This window comes from Lissotriton helveticus, chromosome 7 (assembly GCF_964261635.1).
Source record: "Lissotriton helveticus chromosome 7, aLisHel1.1, whole genome shotgun sequence".
Taxonomy (NCBI): Eukaryota; Metazoa; Chordata; class Amphibia; order Caudata; family Salamandridae; genus Lissotriton; species Lissotriton helveticus.
In genome coordinates, this window is record NC_136068.1 from 1,188,434,883 (window position 1) to 1,188,454,493 (window position 19,611).

The following is a 19,611-nucleotide window of genomic DNA, read 5'->3' on the forward strand; positions in this document are numbered from 1 at the left end:
TTCAGCCTAATTAGTGTAGATGTGAAACATCTCCTTCAGAGTAGGCTGGGCGACACTTTTTGTGACTTTGGCACTGTAGCATGTTCCATGTTAGAGTGCTTGCCACTTGGTAAGCAAAGAAATGTTGAGGAGCAATTCAGGAAATTTTATTTTACAATATATGAGAAATAGCCCTTCACCAACCATGGCATTTGAAGTCAATGAAGCCTCGCTGTGGTACTCTGCACAAGTTATAAATCCCTTCGGTAAAGGGAAATTTACTTCGGAGTGTCAAAAGTGCTGCCTCATTTTTGACCGCTTCAGTAACTCTGCTGGCATATACGCCCAGTTAAACGCATATGTTGCAGAACCTGTTGCAGAGAATCACAATCTTCAGGTGCACTAGTATTGGCATGGAAAGCGATGTCAGTGGCCAAAGATAGCAAATTGTGTACTGGCTGTTTAGGCTTTGCCTGTCTCAAGTGCCAATGTTGAAGAGGGCCTTTTCACAGATAAAAGTTTACATGGGAAGGAAAGAGCGAGCATGCATGACCAAAGATTCACTGAAGCAGTATTGTGTGGTGTACTACGATAAGTTTGATTTGTAAACTGTATTTGGACATCATATACACTGTAGGTACACTGTCTATATACCATGTACTATCAGTGCAGAAAGCAAGCAATAATAAAAGCAAACAATTCCATAAACACCTGAATAACACTGTTTCTGTTTTAAATGGCGCAACAATGTGTAACCACGGATAACCAGTTTTTTTTAAGGTATTTAAATCACTTGAAAACACTGAAAAAAAACACCAGAATTTACCAAAAACAAACTGAAAACAGGAAAGCCTACCCATAATGAGTGGCATATATTAGAGCGAGACATAGCAAGGATGATGAGAAGCATACAGGGTAGGTAGGCATGCTGTAAAATCATGTCGGATAGGTATAGAACCTTGCACAAATTGAAGTGTATGTTCCCTGCTACAGATTTAACGTGTTGGGGGGATGGTAGGGCAAGAACAGCGCTACCTATATGGTGGGCGTATCCCATACTGAAGGTCTTTTTGAAAGAGATACTCAGCCACACAAGGGTAGTGACAGGTCTGCCGGTGCCATAGGATGTCACTACAACTGTCTTGGGGGTCCAGCCAAGGAAATGGGTGAAACTCAGGAAAGGGAAATAAGCTGTAATATGGCACATGATTTTGGCAGCCAAACAGGAGGTGGCAGCACCTTGGAAAAAGCCCAAAATCTCAGACACAACCATGTGGTCCTGCAGGATCTAGTCCTTGAATTGCTGTATCATGAACATGCTTAACATCTAAGACTGCAAGCGCTAGGAGAGCTCTGTTTCTTGCTGTTGGCTGTAGGATTGAATGCGCTTTTAAAACTCCCGTTTTTTCCATTTACTTTGATTTTTTATTTCTTCGTTTTCCCTCGTTTTTAATTAGGGCCACTCGCAGACCCACACTGCTGCCACCTTACTCCCACTATAACTTTGGAATACTCACCGCGTTTTAGCGGGTCCCTGTCCACTGTCTCGACTGGTGGCCATATTGGGAGGGGGGACATTGCAGGCGGCGCGGTCAGCGCTCTAGTGTGCACGCGCTCGGCGAGCATAAAGGCAGGCAAGTGACAGGTGAGCGCCCTTAACATCTAAGACTGCAAGCGCTAGGAGAGCTCTGTTTCTTGCTGTTGGCTGTAGGATTGAATGCGCTTTTAAAACTCCCGTTTTTTCCATTTACTTTGATTTTTTATTTCTTCGTTTTCCCTCGTTTTTAATTAGGGCCACTCGCAGACCCACACTGCTGCCACCTTACTCCCACTATAACTTTGGAATACTCACCGCGTTTTAGCGGGTCCCTGTCCACTGCCTCGACTGGTGGCCATATTGGGAGGGGGGGACATTGCAGGCGGCGCGGTCAGCGCTCTAGTGTGCACGCGCTAGGCGAACATAAAGCCAGCCATGCTGACGCGCAGCGTCATCACGCAGCGTCATCGCCGGACTCTCGCCGGAGTTTCGCCAGAGTCAAGCCCGTCTGTGCCCGTCCGGGCCCAGACGGGCCTAGGGCATACCACTCTGCACAACCCTTCCAATACACGGATCTCTTCCCCCAGGTATTCACGGGACTCACTTCTCGCTTTACGCGTGCCTAGACATCCCAGTTGTTGCTACTATTGGGCTGAGGGTGCTGTATTTAAACCTTGTCTTGGCTGTTGTCCACATAACACTGTCAAGGACCCCGATTCTTTTACTATGGCTCTGCTCAATTGCAGATCACTTCCTTGTCATTCCACGGAAATCCATTGTCTTCTTTTGGATCACAGTTTGGATGTTTTATTCCTTACGGAAACGTGGCTGACTACAAGTTCCGACCCCGACATTGTCAACGCTCTCCCCCCGGGATACCTTATGTTTCATCTTGATAGGCCGGGTGGGAGAGGGGGTGGAGTGGCCATTGTTTATAGAGACACATTTGTATGCAAAGCAGCAGACTGCGACATCAACAACGCGGAAAGCTGTCATTTCACCCTTTGCTTTTCTTCGACTGTCTCTATCTCTGGCCTCTTGGTGTATCGGCCTCCCGCTACGCTAGGGAATTTCGTGGATTCCTTTATGGAAGCTGTTATCCCACTGGCTGCGGCCTCGTCCAACTTTCTCACTCTTGGGGACTTCAATTTTCATTTTGACGACCCCAATGATGTGGTGGCAAGGGATCTTATAAGCTCGCTTGGTGCACTTGATCTACACCTTGTTAATATGGGAGCCACTCACAATAGAGGTCATCAGCTGGATGCGGTCTTCGCAAATTCGGCGAACCTGCAGGCCCTTCAGATGTTGCCTCTCCCTTGGACTGATCACCATTTCATCCCGTTTAGCTGGTTGCTAGGGAACCAGAGAGATCCTACACCTAGGCAACATACCGTGGAACGACTCTGGTCGAAACTTTCGGTAGACAGGTGGGCGGAAGAGCTAGCCAGAACTTGTCCCTACCCTGTAGATGACCCTAACATCGCTGATCAGCTCTTGGGCAAATGGCTAACTAACTCTCTGGACTTGTTGATCCCGAATAAAAGGAGGCTTGTCAGGGAGAGAAGAATTGGCTCTGCCCCCTGGTACACCCCCGAACTTAGGTGTATCAGAACCTCTTGTAAAAGGCTTGAACGTGCTTGGAGGAGAGAGCAGACGGAGGAAAGTCGGGCCATCTACAAGAGGGAGTTGAGGAAATATAAATGTGCACTGAAGGACGCTAAAAAGATTTTCTTTAGCGATAGGATCGCGAGGGCAAGTAATTCTTCAGGAGAATCGTTTAAAATCTTTAAAGAACTTCTGAAAGCCCCGATCCCCCCAGTGCTATACGATAATCCTAAAGAACAATGCGAGGATCTGGCCAGATTCTTTCACTCTAAAATAGAGAAAATACTATCCTCCTTACCCACTTTCCCCCTAATTCAGGAACCAGTTATTAGTTCTATAAATTGCCCGACTGAGCTAACATCTTTTGGCCCCTTCTCGGAAGAGGAGGTTACAAAGGTCCTGTTGGAGATGAAGAGTGGCTCGCCGAGCGACCCAGTCCCGATAAAACACCTTAAGCTCGTGGTTAACATCTTGTCAACTCCTTTGACTGATCTCATAAACCTTTCACTCGCTCAGGGTATAGTGCCACAGAGATGGAAAAAGGCTGTGGTGAAAGCCTTATTGAAAAAACCAGGATTGGATCCATCTGATTTGACCAATTTTAGGCCAATTTCACTCCTTCCTGGTTTTTCAAAAATTGCTGAGAAGCTGGTCAACCGTCAGCTTTCTCACCATCTTGAATCTAACCACCTGCTAGGAGATTCCCAGACTGGTTTCCGCCCCGGCCATGGAACAGACACTGCCTTGCTGGCAGTAGTGGAGGAGGCAAGGAGCACTCTAGATACAGGGGGGTCAGTGGCAGTGATCCTCCTGGACTTGAGTGCTGCCTTTGACACCGTGAGTCATCAGGTGCTCCTCCAACGGCTGTCAGAGGCAGGTGTCTCGGGGACGGCCTTGAAATGGCTGGGCTCTTTCCTTGCGGACCGTTTCTACCAAGTCTGGGAAGGGTCAGAGCAATCGGCCCTAATCCCTCTTCAATGTGGAGTCCCGCAGGGCTCATCGCTGAGCCCTACTTTATTTAATACATATATGACTCCACTTGAAAGAGTGGTCGCCCCTTCAGGGGTGAAGATCATCAGCTATGCTGATGATACTCAGCTGGTGGTGGGCCTCACGCAGTTGGCGGCACACCCTGAGGTATTACATGACTGCCTCGCCAATGTTTATCGCTGGATGTCCATCTCCGCTTTGAAGCTTAATGGAGGTAAGACCGAGCTGATGCTCCTGGGTAACTCCAGTCCCTCCATCATTGCGAGCTGTTGGCCCCGGTCTCTTGGTGACCCACCATCCCCCAAGAAGGAGATTAAATCCTTGGGAATATGGTTGGAAGACGATCTGTCCTTCAGGACTCATGCCAAGAAGACCGCAGGGGTCTGCTTTGGTCTGCTGAGATCAGCCCGAAAGGTGTTACCTCTGCTTCCTGGTCCAGCAAGGAAGCTGTTGATACGTGGCCTAATTCTATCCAGGCTCGATTATGGGAATGTGTTGTTTCTCGGTGCCCCTGAAGCTACCTTTAAAACTCTCCAACAGGTGCAAAATGCAGCTGCGAGAGTCCTTATGGATGTTCCCAGAAGGCAGTCTGCTGCTCCGGCCCTTAAAGCGCTCCACTGGCTCCCCGTGAAGGAGCGGGTGAAATTTAAAGCGCTTTGTACAGCTCACAAAATCTTATATGGAAGAGGTCCTCCCATTCTTGCCAATATGGCCCGTCCCTACAAACCCCCTCGTCTGTTGCGCTCTGATCAAAAACATCTTTTGCAGTCAGCGAGAGTAAGAAGAGCCCGGTCGGGGGGCAGGCGTTTTTCTGTGCAGGTGGCCTCTCTTTGGAACTCTCTGCCCCTCAAGATTCGCTCAGAATCCCAGATCCTACCATTTAGGAAGCTGCTTAAGACCCATTTGTTTCCCCGGTAGTGATTAGCTGAGTCTCTCCTTTTTTTTCTTTTTTCTGGTCTGTTGCGCCGGGATGCCCCTGGGTAAGCCGAGCGCATTATAAGTTTCATATTATTATTATTATGAACTGAGGGATGAGAAAGCATAGTTTGAGGGGATCCTGAAACCAGTGATGGATTATTTTCAAGAACCCTTGGTAACCCTAAGATGCCTTAGAACTCTGAGGGCCCAGAGATTGAACTGGACTCAGGAGGAAGGGTCATGAGAAGGCCCTTGGGGGAGCTGATGTGGCAGGTTGAGGGTAATGGGAACCTCATAGTCGACCTCTATCAAGGAACATGTGGTACGCCATGTAGAACTATTGATGTGGAATGTTGGGGCGAGTTTGTATTGTGGAATGTTGGGGCGAGTTTGTATTGTGGAAAGGGATGGGGTCAGTTGATGGTTTCTCAGCTTCTGGGTGGTTGTTAAGCTGCCCCCACTAGTTGACTAAACCACGTGCCAGCGACTGGCTTGCATTTCCCTGGTTATTTGGCTGCCACAGGACACATCATGGGACCCTTCATCATCGAATAAAATTCCCAAGTGGTGGGAGGGGTTGGATAAGGGAATACATATATTTGGATTTTAGCTTTGGCTTTTATTGAAATATATAGTGACAAAATAAAATAAAAAGTTTTAAAAAAAATGTAGCAGAATGATCACTCTGCCAAGAATGCACATCATACAATTCTGATTTTGGAGCCGCTTACCATGCTGGTGCTTCTTTCTTCGATATTCCATGAAGCTGTCACTGTGCTGAGACAACTTATCTTCCTCTCTGAGTTCATCTATAGTTCTATCTCCCAAAGCTTGCTTCAACATCTGTCGATATAAATGACATTCTTAGAAAATGGTCCAAAATACAAAAAAAAGAGTTGTAAAGCATAATGTACCCCCAAGATAGGTAATGAAGTTATTAAAAAGTAACACATTTCAGCTAGTGCAAATCCTTTTTTCCATACCATTTGTTATGTACACATAGGGACTATTATGTATTTTAGAACCTGTCAAAATATCCATCAAGCCACTAGCTGCCTCTCAACCTGCAATGAACCAGACTTAAATGTTATACTTTAAAAATCCAAACCAAATAAACAAGCACCTCTTCATATATATATATATATATATATATATATATATATATATATATATATTCCATATTTTTTGGGATGAATGCTCATTTAAATAATGTAACCGCAATAAGCATCGAAGAAAATAGTAAGTATAAAAAGGGCTATATTCTAATGTGCAAATGTATGTAACCAGGGCGTGTCCTGACTACATTCAGACCACAACACTCCTATGTAGGTTGTTATGGTTTAACAGGCAATGCTTTATATATAAATACACACATACAGACATATATACACACATATATATATATATATATATATATATATATACACACACATATATATACATATATATACACACACACACACAGAGACACACACAAGGCTGTATAACGAATTGCCGTTTCATGAATTAGAAGTACAGCCATTTGTGGGCAAATCATGTGTATATACATTAATTGCTGTTATTTTTAAATTCTACACTGATTTAAGGTCCAATTGCATGTTTAAGATTGATTAACAAACCACATACTTGTCACTTTATTTAAATGGCTAAAAACAAAATAGAAAAAAAAGTAGAAAAAATAAATTTTTGCACAGGTCACTTTAAATATCAAAATGTTGCACTGTCACTTTATGGTTTGAAGCTCTGAGAGGATGTATAAATGAACTTTGTAAAGGCGACATTAGGTTTGACAAAGACTGCCGCTGCGGTTGAAACACGTTACCTGTGTTTTGTCAGCCACAATAAAGTCGATTTTGAGTGAGACAGAGCAAGCTGGAGTCTGTTTTTACTCCGAAACAGGCACGTTGAGGACATATATTTAATATATATATATATATACACACACACACACACACACACACACACACACACACACACACATCCACACACATACATGCATACACATATACATACACACACACATATATGAATCTCAAGCATACACTTCAGTATACCGTTTTAGACTCATTCTATGAGATTAAACACACAAGGCAGAATTTTTTCCATATATGGCAGTGGTAGTTGTGAGTACTTGATGATAATGACAAACTCGTGTTTCAGCAGTGAAATGTAAATTTACCAAGAATAAAAAGGTGGTCTTTTTGGGACTACATCAGTGTATTGTAAAAATGGCACATTTATCTCTGGGAGAAATTAGTTTAACTACAATTAAAATCTCATATTGATATTAATAGTAAGTGTTTATTTTTAGAAACAGACTTGGATGTTTGGGGACAAAATTATTGGTTATTCAAAATATATTTACATCTGATGAGGAACTGAAAATTCACTACAATATCGAACTGCAATAATAATATGGGCAAACCTTCTCACAAAAATATTGTGCCTTTTTAGTATGTCTCATGTATTTTACCACACATCACCATTTTGGGTATACACATACAATATATATCACAAAAATGTACACATCATAATGGTAACATAAAACAATGTGATTTTAAAATATATACTAAAATATAACCATGCAACTAGCCCCAACCCCAGGAATAAGCCTAATTTTAGCCCTAAACCCAACGGTAGTCCTAAACCCAATCTAATATTTATTTTAATTCTTAACAGACAATATTATTGCAGGTGATATTGTGACTCCCAACAGCTTTGCCCACTTGATGTTGTGACTACTATATTTTAGAAAAACAAACAAGGATTGGGGAGGCACAACTGAATTAATCTGCATTCCGATCCAATGGTTTTTTGCTCATCATGAATAGAAATAGGCCACCCACTTGGAAATCAATCTTGGTCCTGCTGGAATAGGAACAGTCACACTGTAATTCCAGGCCATAACCCTTCCAAATGGATACACAAGTAATCAGAGACCGATTTCAGCTTATTTAGACTTCCTTGGTGAGGTATAGCTTAATTTCAGTGGCATAGTGAACACAAGACCCAAGTCTGGGAATACCCGTCACATCTGAAAAAGGGTATAATTAGCCCGAAATGCACACAGTGTGAGTTGACAGACATTCTTGTTTCACCGTAGCATCATCTTGTCGATGAACATGCGATCTCATCCACAACTGAGAAATACAAGACTAAAGCAAGAGTAGTAGCCATGTATGGGTCTAAAATATTCAGATTCCTGAGCTGCACATGTTGGCTACTACTTACAATGTGTCTCGGATGACGATATTAAAGCACCATTGAGCACTCTCTCAATGCTACTGCATACTGAATTTTGTTTTGACAGTATCAAACCAAATATGGGGGGACTCGAACCCTGCAGAATGGAGCTAACAGAAGTTTTGATTATGAAAGAAGCATAATATTTGTCATATTCTGATGGGATAATTTTTCGCATAATGATTTGGTCCAACAATAAACATGAGCAGTGCAGTTGCACCACTGAGAAAGGTGTATTGGCTCACTATCAGGGTAAAAAAATTACAGACCCGAAGAATGGCCAATTGAATATGCCCTACTCAATGAATAAATGCATTAAAAACTAGAAGGTACTTTGATGTACCTTGTCCAGCCATTGCCAGGGCATGCTACATTACATTTAGGCTAGGCACCCTACCAATGGATGTCTTCGCCCAGAAGTGGAAAACTGAATGCTACCTTGAAATGTTGCTGTTGGGGTTCAGGACTTAAGGAAACAGAAACTCTCTTTTTCTTGGACTAACTTATTGCAGACAATACAAGTTTTGGGCTGACCCTATGTTCAGAAATACAGGTATTAGCAGATATCAAGTGGATTGCTGGCATGCAAACTAGTCACTACCACTCCACTGCTTTTGGCACTGCCTAGATATTTAGCATAATCATAAGTGGACTGAGAGAATGCATCAAAGTATGTATGTGAGTGAGTGAGTGAGTGAGTGAGTGTGAGTGAGTGAGTGTGAGTGAGTGAGTGAGAGTGAGTGAGTGTACACGTACGTGTGTATGGAGAGCCAGAAATTATTCAAAAAATGGTAACTACATAGAGTTCCTCTGCTTCCAAGTTTAGATGGAGAGCAGCTTTTTTACAAGGAGCAACCTACAACACCTCGACACACTGAATCTGCTGACCTCAAATGTCTGTTTTCCTAGCAGAGTTTTTAAGCATAGGATTAGCACAGTGCCAGTCATGCAGAGCCAGGAAGAGACAAAGCGTTTTGCAATTTAATTTTAAAAAGTTCATTAAAAAAGTAAGCTTAACATTCAAACACACCCCAAGGAAACATATAAACACCCAAGAAAAACAATAACAATAATTATTATTATTTAGCTTGTAAAGCGCCTGGTTACTCCAACGGAGTGTCCCCGCGCTAGAACATCATCAACCCCCAGCGACTGTCCTGAACTACCATCCATCCTGTGCGTAAGACTATCAAATTCATAGAGGTCAGGGAAGAATACTACAGACTACCAAAAGGGTGTCGGAAGAGCCAGGTTTTAACATTTTTACGGAACAGGGGCTTCGACAGGCAGGTCCTAAGATCCGTAGGCCTTAGCTACCAGGAAGCCGAAAGATCTCCCTCCAGCTCGAACTGTCCGCATCCTGGGCACAATCACCTTGGCAGAGCCCGGCGATCTCAAATCCCCTGCTGGTTGGTAAGCCATAAGGAGGGGGAGCAAAAACCACAGCCCCTTCTGATTGAGAATCATGCGACCAAAGCATAGGGCTTTAAAAGTAACTCTGGCCTGTATTGGGAGCCAGTGAAGTTTCTTCAGAGCTTCCCCTACCGAGGCCCGCCTCGGGATATTCAGGATCAGCCAGGCTGCAGCATTTTGAACCTTCTGCAAGAGGCTCAAATTTCTGGCGGTCACACCTAGGTACAGTACATTGCAATAATCAAGGCGTGAAGTGACAAGAGCCTGAACAATAGTTCTTTTGGCGTCAGGGGGGAGTAGGTCCATAATTTTGCATAGCATTTTGAGAATGCCGAAACAGGCTTTGGCCACAGCCTTTATCTGCTCAGTGAAAGACAGATTTTCATCGAACCAAACTCCCAGATTCTTCACCTTAGCTTTCAGTGCCGGCGTAGGTCCCAGTACCTCAGGCCACCATCGCTGTGACCAAAGGGAGGGCTCTTTACCAACAACCATCACCTCTGTCTTCCCTGCGTTTAGCTGGAGGCAGCTGTATTTCATCCAGTCTGCAAGCTCCCTAATATAATACCAATGACCACTGGAAAATTTCTAATAAAAGTTATAATACAAGTAGTTGAATATTGGTCAAAAGAAAATGTAATCAAAATAAATAAATGTGGTGCATGTGTTTTTAGTGATAAGTCACAGGTGCCAATGCCTAATCTTGTCATTCCTATATATTCTGACGTGTTACAAGTTGGCTCTGAACATTTCTGGGCCATTTAATGTTTTGGGTAGTGCTTCCAAATATGGCATTGATATTATGGATTGTTTTTCCAAGTGGCCTGAAATAATTCACGTATTGTAACTGAATTTCTTAAAGAAGTATTCCTAAGAGAACGTTATCCTGAGGAATTATTCACAGACAATGGCACTCAATTGCTGTCCAATGAAATGTAGGAATTATTAAGTTCAGTGGGAGTTAAACACATCAATACCTCTCCATCATCTGCGTAGTACTGGGTTGGTGGAGAGATTGAACCGTTCTCTCAAATACCAGTAAAATTGGCATTAATTAGTGTTCGGTTGGAAACATAGTTAAGGATATGTTATGGGGTATAAGGGCAACATCGCACATCAGTACAGGAATCACTTTACACCCAGTTGTGAGGGAGACCAGTTGCTTCCAAATTAAACAAAGAATGGACGGGCAGGAAATGTGTCAGTGGTGATCAAGTGGAATGCGTGATTGATGGCAGACAGGCAGTTAAGGACGAGTATTGTGCAAAAGGAAAAAAGTGTTGAGCCCTTTCCAATGAAGAGGGCGGCTGGGCAAGAATTGAAAAACAGGGAATGTTCAAAAGAGGCTTTTCACACTTCTCTGCCCCATTACAAGTCAAAAATGTCACGGGCCATGATAGTAGTTGTGCTAGAGAATGCAGAAGTATGTAACAGCCCTCCGCCCATAATCCCTCCATGCTGTGGTTACCATTCAGCAACAGTCCGCCCCCGGCCCAACACTCTGTTCGGGACGGGGTGACAAAAAAAAATGGTAATCAATTAACTTCATTACCATTTTATTTTTCCATCTCTGGAGGCATTTCAGTGGGGCAACCCTCCTCCGCTATAACGGAGGAGCCAGGAGTTGCCCCTGTAATAGCTGCAACTTTGAATCCTGACTGGTACCTATTGTAAAATGATTTCTAATTCCTCACAATGTATTTCCTTTCACATCGTATAGTTTATACAGCAAAACTTTTTCATAGAATGTTGTTGTTGTTGAGGGGGTATGGGGTGGTGATGCATTTCTCTTGATAGATGCATCAGTTCAGTTTTCCATGTGCTGTTCAATGTACGTAAAAGGCTTTTGTCATTTTTCAGCTTAGAATGGATGGTACTAACTAATCCTATGCTTAAAGAAATTACTGTAAAAATGCTAAAAGGCTTTGCCAATTTCGAACTAAGCATGGATGGCACTGTGCTACTCCTATGCTTAACATCTCTGAATCTGCTTACCTCAAATGTCTGTTTTTCTAGCAGAGTGTTGGTGGTGTTGTAGGGCCTGGGCTTCATCCTGGACTCCTCCCTCTCGATGACCAAACAAGTCAACGCCGTTTCGTCATCCTGTTTCAACACCCTGCGCATGCTCCGTAAGATCTTCCGATGGATCCCCACCGAAACTAGGAAGACGGTCACCCAGGCACTCGTCACCAGCCGACTGGACTACGGGAACACCCTCTATGCAGGAACCACAGCCAAACTACAGAAAAGACTCAAGCGCATACAAAACGCCTCCGCACGACTCATCCTGGACATCCCTCGCCACAACCACATCTCCGCCCACCTAAGAGACCTGCACTGGCTCCCAGTCAGCAAGAGGATCACGTTCAGACTCCTCACCCACGCACACAAAGCTCTCCACGACCTGGGCCCCAAGTACCTCAACAACCGCCTCACCTTCTACACACCCACCCGCCAGCTGCGATCGACCAACCTCGCCCCCGTACCTCGCATTCGCAGAGCCACCGCCGGAGGAAGATCCTTTTGCTACCTAGCGGCCAAGACATGGAACTCCCTCCCCATCCACCTACAACTGACCCAGGACCATCTCTCCTTCAGGAAGCAACTCAAGACCTGGCTTTTCGAGCAGTAACGGACCCCTCCCCCCCCCAGCGCCTTGAGACCCTTTCGGGTGAGTAGCGCGCTATATAAATCTGATTGATTGATTGATTGACTGATTGTTAGGGTACTCCATACAAAGGAGCTGCTCTGCCCCATGGCCTGAACTTAATAATAAAAAAAAGAAAAGCTTATAAGGGTGCAGGGTATGGGCACCCTGAATTGATCTCTGGCAATAACGGGGGGTGGATGCAAAGGATCTGCAGTGGCTCCGTGGTAGTCCTTTAGGAGCCGTACCAACTGGACCTTGCAAGCTTCACTCTGAATTTTGCACAGTCCCACAGTACCACGGAGGGGGTGTTTTGGTGGCAGTAACAAAGAAGTACCACAGTACTGAAAAATCTGATTAAAATTCACTGGGGAAACTAAAGGTTAAAGTTTTCTTAGAGTTAAGTATGGTAGTAAGATCTTAACTTGTATTTAAAAAATCTCAGAAATTCACTGGAAAAAAAACAAGTGACGTTATTGTTAGGAGTTGAGATACCACAAAAAAGAATGGTTAAAAAAAGAAAAACAAGAAATTCACCAGTTATGGTCAACTGAGCTAACTATAACTTGAACTGCCACCATGCACTGCTTGTGACCTAAAATATTACGATACAAAAGGGGATGATGGACGGAGGGTTTGAGCAAATCAAACACTCACCCCCAGTCAACTGATCTGGGTTTAATCCATCACCATTCTTTAGCCCACTCAGCCACCCCATTTCAGACATGACCATATGCAAATCAGTCTGACCCTGTGCCTCATGGGAACAGTCCAGCCCGAACTGCCAAGCCATGTCTTCCATAGACCGGAAACAAGCATCCTGGGACCGGTTTCGGATTCATAATCCTCATCAGCCAGGCTATCTTGAATCCAGCGTCCATCATCCCCTTTTGTATCGCTTTGTTCGCCCTAAGTGTGGCAGGGTATGCTCAGACGTGAGTCCCTTGCTCACTTGGCCACTGGATTCAAGATAGCCTGGCTGATGAGGATTATGAATCCGAAACCGGTCCCAGGATGCTTGTTTCCGGTCCATGGAAGACATGGCTTGGCAAGTCGGGCTGTACTGTTCCCATGAGGCACAGGGTCAGACTGATTTGCATATAGCCATGTCTGAAATGGGGTGGCTGAGTGGGCTAAAGAATGGTGGTGGATTAAACCCAGATCAGTTGTCTGGGGGTGAGGGTTTGATTTGCTCAAACGCTCCGTCCATCATCCCCTTTTGTATCGCTTTGTTCGCCCTAAGTGTGGCAGGGTATGCTCAGACGTGAGTCCCTTGCTCACTTGGCCACTGGATTCAAGATAGCCTGGCTGATGAGGATTATGAATCCGAAACCGGTCCCAGGATGCTTGTTTCCGGTCCATGGCTTGGCAGTTCGGGCTGTACTGTTCCCATGAGGCACAGGGTCAGACTGATTTGCATATAGCCATGTCTGAAATGGGGTGGCTGAGTGGGCTAAAGAATGGTGGTGGATTAAACCCAGATCAGTTGTCTGGGGGTGAGTGTTTGATTTGCTCAAACGCTCCGTCCATCATCCCCTTTTGTATCGCTTTGTTCGCCCTAAAATATTACAGCACTTATGACATGTTGAAATACATCGTTGATGACACATGAATGTTTATATTTTGTGTTCGCTCCATCTTATTTATATGACAACATTTTGCAATCTTTTTATAACAGGCTGATTCAACTATATTTTTTCTTGGAATGTGCTATTTAATCATACGACCCAGAATAAACTATTTGATCTATTAGATACTGCTGTCTGAGACCAGCGTTTGTAAGAATGGTGTATCCAGCATGCATCATTAAACTATAAAGGTCAAACATCGTAGTGATAGTACCATCCTTGTCTGAGGCAGTAAGACCTGTCTAACCATGCTGTTTATGTCCTAAGATTGTGAGATCTGTGTAATAGATAAAAAATGTGCTTGCTCTTAGCTTGCCAAGAGAGCTTTGATAGAAGACTTAACCAGAAAGAAAATTCTTCAGCCTTTGTGATTGGTTTTGTGTAACACTTTACTAGAGATTAATTAATTACCTTACAATACATTATTGACTCGTAAAAAAAAAAAAAAGAATATCATAAAATGTATAAATTCAGTAATGTTTTAATGGTTGTTACGAGAACGTATAGAAGAATTAATTTATTTAATAAGTAGTTTAGTAGGATTGCTTAGCAGACCCTTCAGACGAGGTTTTTGTTTTTCCTTCCTTCCTACTTTTCCTCAGTTCTCATTTGAGTATGTAATAATATTGCACAAGTGTTAAAGGTGGGGTGTGACAGGGCGCGATGACTGAACAAAAACAGTTTTTAAAGAAGCTGTTGATAATAATTTTTAATGTATTTTTAGGTACCTTTTATTGCACTTTCATGGTCTAATTTATTTAGATCGAATAAAGTTGGTATTGATTGATTGTCTTAAACTTGATATTATTTGCAAAATATATGACTGTTTATTGATGTTGTTGAAAGTTACTTTTAAAAAAAAATTATATTTGCTAAACTTATATACACCTACTCCGCTTTGCAGTTCCCCACCATTCTCGCAATTGTTCACCTTAGTGGGATCTCTTACATATAAGGTCCAAACAGGACTGTTTAATATCGAGTTAGCTACTCCTTTGGATTATCATCATGATCACAAATTTAATATCTTTACTTCTTTCTATAAATGTGGTCTAATTATACTACTAATCCACATTTTCTGATGATACCTATTTATTTTAACATTAATATGTTTGATAATGCAACATTATAAAAGATCTGACATATTTGTACTTGTACACACAACTCAGTTTTGAGTGGTCAGTTGTATCTTATGAGCACCACGATAGTTTAGCGTTTTTGCAGCCTGCTGTCGTCACAGCATAACACTATCAGACTCGGTTCATACCCATGTTTTTTAGCCCTGCACACTCCCGATAACCAATTAGGCCAACATAACAGATTGGAATCTATTTATTTGTTGCACCAGTTATTTTACATCTTATCATGGCAAGTTTTGCTAATTAAACCGAATTGGCAAAATTAACCTCGCACCTTGTTATTGATGGCAGAAACAAGGTTAAAAGATTTTGACAACTTTATATTACAAGCTTAGCATAAAATACTATGAATTGACTTGACTTGTAAATACTAATTCTTAAATGATCAATAAGTGTTGGATAACTACCTCTGACTTTATAAACCTTTTGTGGATAATACTTAAAACGTCTTCCATGTTTTTCCTCAGATTGATTTTGATCTGAATTCCAGTATATTACTATTTTCTATGAAAAAACAACAATTATCAATGTACTTACATAAGACCCTAACTTACAGCTTTGGCCTCATTATTGCGACCTATATTCCTTCCATTTTACTACTTCGCCCACCTTGGGCCACCATCAGATCAGTAGTCTCTAATACATTCACTACTTTTTGATTGCTTTTTACATCCATGTGTACTAAAAACACACACATTATTGACTACTGCAACTCCATGTCAAGAGAATTTCTTTATCACTATTCGGGTTAACTAAGGACCTAGCTAGTGACCGGGACGTTACTATCTTGATTCATTCTTTTTTAACTTAAGGTGGCATGTTTTCTGTGTCCCTTTTCAAAGATTTTGCCTTTTGGAGGCTATTTTATGACTTTCTTAATGACTGCTATGTTATGACTTCATATGTGTTAAGTGATGGCATGTATATGAAATGTATAGCAATTCAACCTTTATTTTGTAACCACTGCAGCCTGGGAGCAGCCTTAACCAGACGAAATGCATTGGCTGCCGGGTGATTAAGTATATATTATTTTCATCACAACATGCCCCGGCACTTGAAGCATTGTCAAGAAAAGCAAAATTGAGCTTGAAGAATGCATGGATTAGTTCTTTGACACAATATATAAAAATATATACTATATTTTCTGATTATGTATGCTCCAGTGTCAGTGTGCTTATAAATTTGATTGTGGGTTACAAATAATTTTACAACCCATTGGTAGCAGGGTGTAAAACATTGTTAGAAACATAAAATGTACTTGTAATGATTACTAGAATTGCCCACTTAAGTAGTCTTTTAAACATGTCTCAGGTCTGCCACTGCTGCCTGTATGTGCAGTTTTAAACTGCCATTTCGACCTGGCAAAATAAACCTTTTGCCAGGCCTAAACCTTCCTTTTTAATACAGCCAACTCACCCATAGGGAAGGCACTACACAGCCCAGGGGGCAGGGTGCCATGTATTTAAAGTATAGGACATGCACCTTTAAGTTTAAATGTCCTAGTAGTGAAAAACCTTAAAGTCGTTTTTAACTTCTGCAAGGCCTAACTCATCATAGGAAAAAGGAAAATGCTACTTACCAGTATGCATCTGTTCTTGGCATGTAGAGCTGCAGAGCTACACACTGTGCATAGATGGCCACCTAGTGTTGGGCCCGGATGTTTGTAGTTTGTTTTGTTGTAGAAAAGTCTTTGGAAGTCACGGGATAGGTGACTCCTCCTTTGGATGATACTGCGCATGGGCATCGGCTCCATTCCCAGATTGTTTTTCGCCATTAGGGAAGTGATGGAGCTGTACAAGAAGTAGTGATGTCCATGTGATTTGTGTCGAATTAAGATGATACTGGAACAGGTAAAGGTAGCCGGGGAGGCGGGTGGGCATGTGTAACTCTGCAGCTCTACATGCCAAGAACAGATGCATACTGGTAAGTAGCATTTTCCGTTTGAGGCATATGAGCTGCAGATTACACACTGTGCATAGATTGTATGGCAGTACCCACACCTAGCGACGACCACCAGTATCTGTTGCAGTTGTTTGAAACAGAGTTTTTAGTACAGCCTGGCCCACAGCGGCTTGTTGTTTAGTTTGCACATCTACACAATAATGTTCTGTAAATGTGTGCAGTGTAGACCATGTAGCTGCTTTGCATATATCATCTAGGGGAATGTTCCCTAAGAATGCCATTGAAGCCCCTATTTTCCTTGTAGAATGGGCTTTTGGAGGAATTGTTAACGTACGTTTGGCTTTTTGGTAACATATTTGTATGCATTTAACAATCCACCTAGCTATCCCCGATTTTGATATGGGGTTGCCTTTATGTGGTGGTAAAAAAGATACAAAAAGTTGTTTAGTTTTACGAAAAGTTTGTGTCCTTTCGATGTAGTACAGTAATGCTCTGTTGACATCGAAGGTGTGTAGAGCTCTTTCTGGGACTGTTTGTGGCTGTGCGAAAAATACTGGCAGCTCAACAGATTGATTTAGATGGAACAGTGAAATGACTTTTGGAAGGAATTTAGGATTAGTGTGCACAACCACTTTGTTATGATGCATTTGCAAAAAGGGTTCTTGAATGGTAAATGCTTGTAGTTCACTGACTCTTCTGAGAGAAGTAATAGCTACTAGGAAAGCTACTTTCCAAGTTAGGAATTGCAATTCACATTTATGTAACGGTTCAAAGGGAGGTCCCATTAACCGTGTAAGAACAACGTTTAAGTTCCACACTGGTTAAGGTGGCGTTCTGGGAGGGATTATTCTTTTGAGTCCTTCCATGAAAGCTTTTATGGCAGGTACTCTAAACAGAGATAGATGTTGTCTAATTTGTAAATATGCTGCAATGGCAGAAAGGTGTAGTCTGATAGACGTGTGAGCTAAATTACACTTTTCAACGTGTAATAGGTATCCTATGATGTGTTGAATAGACACATCTAAAGGATTTATGTGGTTGTTTTGATAGTATATTACAAATCGTTTCCACTTAGCAGCATAACATGCTCTAGTAGTGGGACATCTGGCTTCTTTAATAACGTTCATGCATTCTGGAGGAAGGTTGAGGTAACCAAACTCTATGACTTCAGGAGCCAGATCGCTAGGTTGAACTGAGCTGGGTCCAGGTGTCTGATCTCTCCATGGTTCTGTGTTAAGAGGCGTGGAGATAGGCTTAGTTTTTGATGTGGTACCACAAATAGTTGCAGCAGCGTGGTGTACCACGGTTGTCTGGCCCAAGTTAGGGCAACTAGAATGAGTGTTAGGGAATGTTGCTGTAGCTTGCGTACCACTAACGGAAGTAGTGGGAGAGGAGGAAAAGCGTACGCAAATTTTCCGGACCAGTTCATCCATATCGCATTGACTTTGGACAGCGGGTGTGGATATCTGGCGGCGAAGTTTGGGCATTTTGCGTTTTCGTGGGTGGCGAAGAGGTCTATCGGAGGGTGTCCCCACATTTGAAAGAACGGTTGAAGAACCTGTGGATGAAGTTCCCACTCGTGGATCTGCTGTGTCTGTCGACTTAGCAGATCTGCCATGGTGTTTTGTACTCCTGGAACGTGTTGGGCTAAGAGGAAGATTTTTAGTGGTATAGCCCATCTCCATATCTGCTGTGCTGAGAGAGCTGCAGAGAGTGTGTTCCCCCTTGTTTATGTAGTACATGGCTGTCATATCGTCTGTGCAGACTAAGAGAGCTTTGCCTGATACTTGTTTTTGGAATGCTTTTAGGGCTAGAAAACCAGCTCGTAAGTCCAAGTGGTTAATGTGGAGTAACTTTTGTTGCGGTGTCCACCTGCCTTGCATGGTGTGATGCAGTAGGTGAGCTCCCCAGCCGGAGAGCGATGCGTCCGCTGTCAAGACTATCTGAGGAACTGGCTCTAGGAACGGTCGGCCCTTTGAAAGATTTTTGGTGCTCCACCATTGCAGAGAGCGATGAGTCCGACTGTCTACCAAAGCTAGGTCTGTTAATTGACCACGAGCCTGGTTCCATTGGCGTGCTAGGCACTCTTGAAGTGGACGCATTTGCAGTCTTGCGTGAGGTACTATAAATATGCAAGATGCCATCATTCCTATGAGCTGCATGAACAATCGAGCTGGAAGCGAGTGTTGCAGCTTGAATCTTGTTAGAAGAGTTTGTACACTTGTTATCATGGTTGTAGAGGGATAGGCTAGTGTTAGTTGGATGTTTATTGTAGCGCCGAGATATTGTTGTATGTGTAAGGGTTGCAGATGTGACTTGGTGTGATTTACTGTGAATCCCAAGTCGTGAAGCAGTTGAATAGTAGCGTGAGTGTGTTGTACACACTGGCTGTATGAGCTGGCTTTTATGAGCCAGTCGTCTAGGTATGGGAAGACTTGAATATGTTGTCTTCTTAAATGTGCTGCTACTACTGCTAGGCATTTGGTAAACACCCTTGGCGCTGTTGTGACTCCAAATGGGAGCACTTTGAACTGGTAGCGCTGCCCGTCTAGCACAAATCTGAGATATTTTCTTTGTGCTGTGTGGATGGGAATATAGAAGTAGGCG

At 42.9% G+C, this 19,611-nt stretch overlaps 1 protein-coding gene across 1 annotated transcript in view; it reads right to left on the reverse strand.

Moving 5' to 3' along the window:
- CEP95 (centrosomal protein 95) overlaps positions 1-19,611 on the reverse strand; it is a 754,590-nt gene that overhangs the window by 344,054 nt on the left and 390,925 nt on the right. The window contains exon 12 of the mRNA XM_078654338.1: positions 5,764-5,875. Coding sequence (XP_078510464.1) covers positions 5,764-5,875 — 112 coding nt within the window. The remainder of the gene's footprint in view (positions 1-5,763; positions 5,876-19,611) is intronic.